Source organism: Kryptolebias marmoratus, linkage group LG4 (genome assembly GCF_001649575.2).
Source record: "Kryptolebias marmoratus isolate JLee-2015 linkage group LG4, ASM164957v2, whole genome shotgun sequence".
NCBI classification, from domain to species: Eukaryota; Metazoa; Chordata; class Actinopteri; order Cyprinodontiformes; family Rivulidae; genus Kryptolebias; species Kryptolebias marmoratus.
The window spans coordinates 1,542,562-1,551,445 of NC_051433.1; the positions used below are offsets into that span (position 1 = coordinate 1,542,562).

At 53.3% G+C, this 8,884-nt stretch overlaps 1 protein-coding gene across 1 annotated transcript in view; it reads left to right on the plus strand.

Moving 5' to 3' along the window:
- Positions 1-8,884, plus strand: part of chd6 (chromodomain helicase DNA binding protein 6) — a gene marked incomplete at its 3' end in the record, with an annotated part of 42,136 nt that overhangs the window by 28,935 nt on the left and 4,317 nt on the right. The window contains exons 23-38 of the mRNA XM_025008837.2: positions 216-418; positions 639-719; positions 1,358-1,476; positions 1,557-1,716; positions 1,816-1,905; positions 2,057-2,160; positions 2,336-2,465; positions 2,911-2,989; positions 3,470-3,527; positions 3,616-3,988; positions 4,057-4,265; positions 4,355-4,452; positions 4,959-5,744; positions 6,121-6,375; positions 6,445-6,724; positions 7,055-8,203. Coding sequence (XP_024864605.1) covers positions 216-418; positions 639-719; positions 1,358-1,476; positions 1,557-1,716; positions 1,816-1,905; positions 2,057-2,160; positions 2,336-2,465; positions 2,911-2,989; positions 3,470-3,527; positions 3,616-3,988; positions 4,057-4,265; positions 4,355-4,452; positions 4,959-5,744; positions 6,121-6,375; positions 6,445-6,724; positions 7,055-8,203 — 4,174 coding nt within the window. The remainder of the gene's footprint in view (positions 1-215; positions 419-638; positions 720-1,357; positions 1,477-1,556; positions 1,717-1,815; positions 1,906-2,056; positions 2,161-2,335; positions 2,466-2,910; positions 2,990-3,469; positions 3,528-3,615; positions 3,989-4,056; positions 4,266-4,354; positions 4,453-4,958; positions 5,745-6,120; positions 6,376-6,444; positions 6,725-7,054; positions 8,204-8,884) is intronic.

Here is an 8,884-nt window from a genome sequence, read left to right on the forward strand (position 1 = left end):
CCTGTGTCTCTGCAGGAGCGTGTTTGGACCTGTGTCTCTGCAGGGGCGTGTTTGGACCTGTGTCTCTGCAGGAGCGTGTTTGGACCTGTGTCTCTGCAGGAGCGTGTTTGGACCTGTGTCTCTGCAGGAGCGTGTTTGGACCTGTGTCTCTGCAGGGGCGTGTTTAGACCTGTGTCTCTGGTCTCCCGTCTTTAAAAGCTGTCTCTCTGCCTTAGGAGTCCCTGGTGATCGACACGCCCCGGGTCAGGAAGCAGACCCGTCACTACAACTCCTTCGAGGATGACGAGCTGATGGAGTTCTCCGAGCTGGACAGCGACTCGGAGGAGAGGCCCTGCAGGACCCGCCGCCTGGGGGAACGCACCCGGCGGTACCTCCGAGCCGAGTGTTTCCGGGTCGAGAAGAATCTTCTGATCTTTGGGTAGGACCTTAACCTTTCTGATGACGTTTTACCATGTGGACGGTCCTTCTAGGGTCTCTGTGAGGTCTTCAGGCACATTAGGAACATCCAGTTGTTCATGAGATACTCTGTGGGCACTGACGCAGGTGATTACATGATCACCTGCTGCCCTGAAAGGCGGGGTCAGCCACCGCGCGGCGCCATCGCTGCTGGACAATGATCTGTAAACGTTTGCTTCCAGGTGGGGGCGGTGGAAGGACATCCTGAACCACGGGCGCTTCAAGTGGCACCTGACTGAGAGGGACATGGAGGTGATCTGCAGGTGAGGAAAGAGCCGGAGCGTCAACCACGCCGCGGCGTGGAGGAACGCAGCCGGAGCGTCAACGCCGCCGGAGCGCAAAAAACCCCCAAAATAAACCGGAGAAATGACGTCTCCATTGGGCTCTGAGAGCTGAAACTGAGGCGTTAAAGCTAGAAGGAGCAGAACAGCAGCTAAAGGCTAGGAGGAGCAGAACAGCAGCTAAAGGCTAGGAGGAGCAGAACAGCAGCTAAAGGCTAGAAGCTGGTTTTATGAAACATATTTAAGCATTTTGCGAAGCAGACATCAGGTTGTAAATGTTTTCTCAGATATAAAATTATATTTTTAGTTTTATTATTCTTCTCCTTTTAATGAAGATATTTGATGGTTTATTTTATTTAAAGGTTAATTATTATTGTTAATAAAGTTGTTTTAGGTGTTTTATCTGACATCTTTCATATTATTTTGCTGTTAAAGTTTGTTTTATGAAAGTTTGTTTTGTTGCCAGTTTTCTCCTGTAAGTGAGAAATTTAACCTAAATAAATCAAAAAGGTTTTAGCTAGCCTGGTTCTAAGTGCAGAAAAACGAGCTAAAAGCTAAAAGCAGCTGAAGGAAGCAGATTTCAGAGAGCCGTCTCCTGAACGCTGTGATTCCTCCTGCAGGGCTCTGCTGGTTTACTGCCTGAAACACTACAAAGGTGACGATAAGATCAAAAGCTTCATCTGGGATCTGATCGCTCCGTCTAAAGACGGGCAGGACCAGGCGCTGCTCAATCACTCCGGTTAGTGTTTTATCTCCTCCTCGTCTGCCGAAAATCACTTCATCACAGGTAAAAACCTCCTGACGGTTTTTATATTCCAGGTCTGTCGGCTCCGGTTCCTCGGGGCAGGAAGGGCAAGAAGCTGAAGAATCAGCTGAACGTTCCTGATGTGAAGAACGCCGACTGGCTGGTCCACTGTAACCCCGAGGTGGTTCTGCAGGACGAGAGCTACAAGAAGCACCTCAAGCAGCACTGCAACAAGTCAGTAAAACGGGTCTGCAGGTCCGCTGGGCGTTCGAAGCGCCTGGGAAAAGCCAAACAGCTGTTACGGTTGTGTTAAAACCCGTTCTGTCGTGGCAGGGTCCTGCTGAGGGTCCGGATGCTGTACTACCTGAAGGTGGAGGTTCTGGGGGAGGCTGCCACCCAGGCTCAGGAGGGAGAACCTGCCAGGTATGCCTCGGGTCACATGACCGAGGTTCTGATCAGTCCAAGCCGGAAACAGTCCTTTAGTTTTTTGTCTTAAATGGGTCTTCTTGAAGGGTTTGGGTTTCCTCCGGGCCTGAACCGGACCCTGACAGCCCGATTGTTTGCGTGTTGACAGTAAACTGGACGTGGCGCTGCCCGACATCGACTACATCGAGATTCCTGTGACGTGGTGGGACGCTGACGCCGACAAGTCTCTCCTCATCGGGGTCCACAAACACGGTGAGATGTCCTCGCTGCCGTCAGCCTCGGAGGGATGAATCACTTATTCTGCTCTCTGACGTCGCATTAGTTGTGTTCTGGTAGAAAATATCACTTTCAGGTCAAAGTTTTCTGTAAAAACGTCATGAAGTTTGTTTTATTTGCTTCTAACCGTGTCTCTGTGTCCCGGTTTCAGGATACGAGCGCTACAACGCCATGCGCGCCGATCCGGACCTGTGTTTCCTGGAACGAGTCGGGATGCCGGACGTCACGGCTCTGACGGCCGAGCAAGGCGGAGGGGAGGGGCCTGCTGAAGCCGCCGACAGGTAAACGTCTGCGCGGGGATCCTTCATCGAGTACAATGTAGTGTTTAAATGTCCTCCGCGTCACGCCGGCTCCTCCTCCTCCTCCTCCTCCTGCTGATGGCGGTCGTCTCGGTCGCAGCAGGAGGCGGGGCTGGTGTGAAAACAAACACGTCCTGTTTTCTCTTGACGTTTTGTTTTTGTTGACGCTGCCACCTTCCTGCCCACGTTTCTGCTTCCCGAGCCGAGAAAAGTCACGACATGTGGAAACACTTTTTACTCCGATGATGAATACCGACGACATCGAGACACCGAAGCTGAGGAGATGAAGAGTTCTCCTCCAGCTTCTTTGTTCCTTCTGGTCCCTCAGGGTTTCATCTCTTTTAATCTCTGCTGTTTCAACCTGAGCTCTTTTATTTGACAATTTAAAACGTTTCCCTCCTCCTGACGGATGTTTGGTTTGTTGCAGCAGCTGTAAGGCGGACGAGGCGAAGGACGAGGCAGAAGTCAAAGCTAACGGAGGCGAGGATCGAGACGAGAGCAGCAAGGTGGAGAGGAAGCGTCTTTTATTTCCTGTCGCTCCGCAGACGTCTTTTATTACAATATTTGCCTTCTGGGTTGTGTTTGGGTTAATTTAAAACTCACTAAACTCGATCAGATTGATTCTGAAATCTAATTTCCAGTTTGTTTTTTGTTTTTTTGCTCGTTTATGACGGCTGAGAGATCAGAGAAGCACAGTTTAAACAAACAACACTCTGAGAGTTAGTGAAATATTTCCATCAGTTTACACACAGAGCAGATGTTTCCATGACAACAAAATCTGCATCATTTCCACCGATGATCTGAATGAACTGGTTTATAATGATCCAGATTTCTAACATGACTTTAAGGTTAATAAAACTTGCATTTCTTTCTCATTTAAACAGTTTTTATTTAACTTCCTGTTAGTGATCATGATTGACTGCAGTTCAGTCAGGTGTTTAGTTTGTTGTAAGGATGCAGCGATGCTGATGTTTCTTCCTACGCAGGGGGAGGAGACCTGCTCCAGCACCGACGCCTCCGAGAAGCCGGACAGTTCGGGTCAAGGTGAGACTGAAGGACCGAGTCAGAACCCCTGAACGGGAATAATCGGACCTCCTTCGCCATGCCAAGCGTTTTATGTCTTTCTGCTCAGACTCTCAGATGTCCGCTGACCTGAGCGCTCAGGACGGACCGCTGGTTACCACGACGACGGTAGGGACGGGGACCGGGGTGGCGTCTCTCCATGTGGTCCAGGCCCGGCCCCTGTGGCCCACGGGCCCCGCCCTCACGGCCCGTTTCCGCCGCCTGATCACCGCCTACCAGCGCTTCACGCTGCGCCGGGAGCCGCTGCTGAGGCCCGACTTCCTGCTCCACGACGGCCTGGTCGGCATGGCGATGGGAGGGGCCCCGGCCGCTCACGGTCACCACGCCGGCGGGCCGCTGGCCTGGCAGCTGGGCGAAGAGCTGCGGAGGTGTTCGGTGGTCTCCACAGAACCGGACCCTCTGTTCCTGGAGTGGCAGCGGAGGTGAGAACTTTACCTGCGGCCGGCGTTTTCCCGCCGCTCCCATCTGATCCGCTTCTCTCCTCTTTAAGGTGGACCCGCCGGGAACAGGCAGACTTTTACCGCACGGTGTCGTCCTTCGGGGTCGTCTACGACCCGGAGAGGAAGGCCTTCGACTGGTCCCAGTTCAGAGCGCTGGCCCGGCTAGAGAGGAAAACGGACGAGAGTCTGGAGAGATACTTTAATTCGTTTGTCAACATGTGCAGGACGGCGTGCAAACTTCCTCCGAGGAAGGAAGAAGGTGACATTTCCAGGACGCTGTCTGCTGATGTCAGGATGAACTTGTCCCTCAGAGGACTTCAGGGTTTCTGTGACTCTGTTCTCCTGCAGGGTTGGTGGATCCTGGGGTTCTGGTGGAGCCGCTGACAGAAGAACGAGCAGCGAGGACGCTTTATCGCATCGAGCTGCTGAGGAAGATCAGAGAGCAGGTGGGTGATTCAAGACGAGCCAGTCTTCGGTCTTGGGTCTGACTGAGCAGCTTTCCTGGGATTCTGTGAACACAGATTAAAAACAGATTATTTTCAGACTGACGGCTACTAAATCATCACCCCTCCACCACCGTGCTTAACAGTAGCTTTGAGGTGTTTGAGCTGATTTTAGGGATGAGGGTCTTTTTCTGATTGTCCTGACCTTTGACCTTTAACCTGCTAACTGAGGCCCTTGGAGTCTGAGATGGAGCTCATGTCTCTGACAATTGCATGGTCTGACCTTTGGGGTGAAATTGCTGCCACTCCTGGGAAGATTGGCAACTTTCCTGAATGTTTCCCACTTGGGAATGATGGGCTCAGTAGCTTAAAAAATGACCTTTGACCCTGCCTGGGTTGATGAGGTCATTGCTGATGTCTTTCCGCCCTGGCAGAGCAGCCTCCTGCTTCCGTTTTAGTTTTGTTCACAAATGTTGTCTGAGAGAACCGAACCTCCGTCTGTCCTTCAGGTTCTGCGCCACCCCCTCCTGTCGGCCCGCCTCCAGCTGTGCCGCCCCTCCCTCTACCTGCCCGTCTGGTGGGAGAGCGGTAAACACGACCGCGACCTCCTCATCGGGGCGGCGCGCCACGGCCTGAGCCGCACCGACTTCTACATCCTGAATGACCCGCAGCTCAGCTTCCTGGAGGCCCACAGGAACTACGTCAGGCGCCACCCCGCTCACCTTCATCCTCACGCCCACCATCCTGGAATCTCCTCCTCATCTTCCTCGTCGTCCCACGTGCAGCTCGCTCACCCTCACTGCTGCCTCTACGACTCAGGGCTTGGACATCACTCCCCGCAGCCTCCCGAGTACCCCCACCAGGCCTCCAACCACCACCACCATCACCAGCAGCAGCAGGCACCTCCTCCGTCTGCTCCCTCCCCTTCCTCTTCCTCTCACCTCCACCCCCCGCCCCTGGATGGCCACGACTCGGCCCCCGCCAGCCTGGGTCTGGTTCCCGGGTCGCGGGTGGACTTCCTGGACTGCGCTCCCCTGGATGAGAGCCTGGAGCTGGGCGCCCTGCAGCACGACGCCATGTCTGCAGACGCTCTGCACGGAGGGAAGGCCTCCAAAGATGCCCTGAACGGCTTCCCCTTCAACTCGGCGGCCGGAGGTCAGAGCATGCTGAACTCGTACGGTGTCGGGGGGGCAGACCTGGACTCCAAACTCAGGAGCGATGTGCTGGTTGGTGAGCAGGGCTCGTCGGAGGAAACGGGGCTGATGGCGCCGTCGGTGGAGCTGGATCAGCTACAGGTACGACAAAACAAACTGCAGTTAATTATAACTCCAAACAGGACTGTAAACTTCTTACTTCCACAAGTTTTATATTTCTTCTACAGTTTCTGTGCCGTGTCTCTCTGCTGGTCAGAGGTCAGAGGTCACACACCCAAACTCTCATTGACTTCCATTAGATCTGAGTTCTGATATGGCCGACATAAAACACTGCAGAAACATCAGAAGTGACGTGTGTGAGCTGCGGTTCAGGAATTGTTTTTCAATGTTTTCACAGTGGCTCTTTGAGGCTTACTTTCTAGTCCGCAACTCTGTCCATCTGCCTTATCTAACCGTGGTGATGGCGTTGTTCCTCAGGCAGCAGCTTAAACATTTCCTAACGAGCCGATCCCCGCAGGCTCCCTGGGACAGCGCCGACCACACCAGCCCCGCTGACCACATGTTCAACGAGTCCGACCCGATCCTGGGTCCGTCCGCCCTGGAGACGGGCTTCCTGGAGGAGGAGGACGAGGAGGCTCAGGGAGGAGACCGAGCGGGGGAGGAAGGAGGGACTCTGGAGGAGTGTCTGGGCCTCCCGCCGTCGTCCCCCCCGTCCCACCCTTCGACCGGAGACTCTGTGGAGCCGCTGTCTTCGAGCTACATGCTCTTCAAGGTTGGTTCTGACGATCCACGGTTTAAGAGAGGAAACTCTGAGACTAACTCTGAGTCTGTGGTTCTGCAGGACATCGGGGTGAACGAAGAGGCCAGCGAGGATCAAACGGACCTGTCGGCGAGCCCTCCTCTCCCCTACGTCCCCCCTCCTCCCCTCTCGCTGTCCGACATCGCCCCCCACGAGCCGCAGGACGTCTCCGAGAGCCTCGCCCATCCCGTGGAGGACGGAGAGGAGCGGGACGGGAGCGCTGCCTTTGAGTTCGAGGAGAAGGAGGAAGAGGAGGTGGAGGACCTGTCGAAGGAGACCGCAGAGCTGGGTGCAGAAGAAGAAGATCGGAACTCACGGGACGGTGCGTCAAAGCTGAAATATTTAACTAATTTAATTTAACCACAACCTGAGTTTTAGTTAGAAGATGCTGAACAGTTCAGTACAGATCCAGCTGCTGTTAGGTGAATAACTCTAAAACTGAAAGTTATCTCAGTTTTATCCTCGGTTTTCCTTTAGTTTCACTCTGATGGTTATCTTTGCACCTCTGAAGGCCTCCATTGGTCCTCAAGAGACGATTAGTGAAAAAAACCATCAAAGTTTAATAAAAATGTTCTAAAACTTATCAAGATGCTGAGCTCTTCACGAAGAACATTAGAGTCAATAACATTTCTTCATGGTTCTCTTGGTGCAGATAATCCAGCCATTGAGCAGGACGACGGAGAACCGGATGACAGCGAGGAGGTCATGGAGCAAATGGAGAACTTTGAGGACGTGGAGGACGATGAGGACTTAACTGAAGAACTTGATCAGGAGAGGAGCTTTGTGTGTCCAGACGATCCAGCAGAGCAGGTCCACGGCTTGATCTTGTACCAGACAGAACCTTCTGCAGGGAATTCTCTGGACACTGAAGTGTTCCTGAGCAATGACACCGGAGAGTTCGTAGAGAGGAAGGTGAGCCCGCAGAGTTCTGGAGGAGCGGATCAGGTCGACGAGATCTCCGAAGGCTGTTTGGATCGAGCTGCCGACGGAGTGGAAGAGAAGTTCGAGAACATTTATCCGGAGTTTGCAGAGCCTTCCTGTTCTTCTGTCCTGCAGCAGTCAAAGTGTGACAGAACCGGGCTCCAAGTCTCCATGGACCAGAACCATGGAGACAGCAAAGACCGTCTGATGGATCCCGATGAAATTAAAGCAGATTCAGATATCGACTCAAAGCCGTTGGATCTAAAATTTTCTGTCCAACCAAACGGAGGACAGAAGACACCAGAGCAGCTGCTGGTTCCGGTGAAGGTTGAGGAGACGAAACCAGAACCTGCCGAGGACGTCTGCGCCGACAGCTCCGAAGTCAAACATTCTGCTTTCCTGTCCTACCCCGTGAAATCTGAAGACTTGGAGACCAAAGCCGAACAGTTTGAGTTTCCTGTCAGAGCTCAGTCCCTGGAGGTGAAACCTGAAGATCTCACGTTTCCCATGAAGGCCGAGAATTTCAGCACCAAACCCGAAGCTCTCCGGTTTGGAGCTGAAGTCAAACCGCCGGATCTGCGGTTTCCTGCCTGCTCCGACAAGTTCAAGACCGAATCAAAGCCCGAAGGTTTGAGGTTTCCGTCTCTGCCTGAAGCGAAGCCCGAGGTTCTGGGGTTCACAGCGTACCCCGACAGCTCCGAGGTCAAACCCGAGGCCAAGCCGGAGGGCCTGGAGTTCAAAGCCGAGATGAAGCAGGAGATGCTGGAGGCCGACAGCACGGTCCTGACCCCGAAGCTGGAGCAGGCCGACGGCATGGTGGACTCGTCCGGAGGTCTGGTTCTGAAAGGTCACGTGAAGGAGGAGAAGCCGAGCACTCCAGGTGGGAACGCTCAGAGACGACCTCAGAGGGTTTTACAGACAGGAACTGGCTGCACAAATATCCTCACTGATTTAGATCAATGAGTCCCAAAGTCGGGGTCGGGACCCTAATCTGGGTCACCCAAGACCAAGCAGAGGTCCTTAGATGATCTCCAATTATCAAGTTACAATTAAAACCCAGTTTTTATGATGTATTTACACCATAATTGTTACAGAGAATTGAAATACAAATCATTTAATGATTTAAAAAATAGTAAAATGGCTGCTAAGACTGTTTGTTTCATTATGTCCTCATTTAATCGGATCATTAACATTTATGGGTGTTTAAACAGCAACAGATGGAGTCACACCTTTGTCTCTGTTATCTTATCGGTCGGAAGCTGAAAAGTTAGGGAACCTCTGATTTAGGTGATATCTTAGAGGCCCCTGTGGACAGGGACCCTGCTGGACAGGGACCCTGCTGGACAGGGACCTTGCTGGACAGGGACCCTGGTGGACAGGGACCCTGGTGGACAGGGACTCAGGTGGACAGGGATCCTGGTGGACAGGGACCCTGGTGGACAGGGATCCTGGTGGACAGGGACTCAGGTGGACAGGGACTCAGGTGGACAGGGATCCTGGTGGACAGGGACCCTGGGGGACAGGGGCTCAGATGGACAGGGATTCAGATGGACAGGGACTC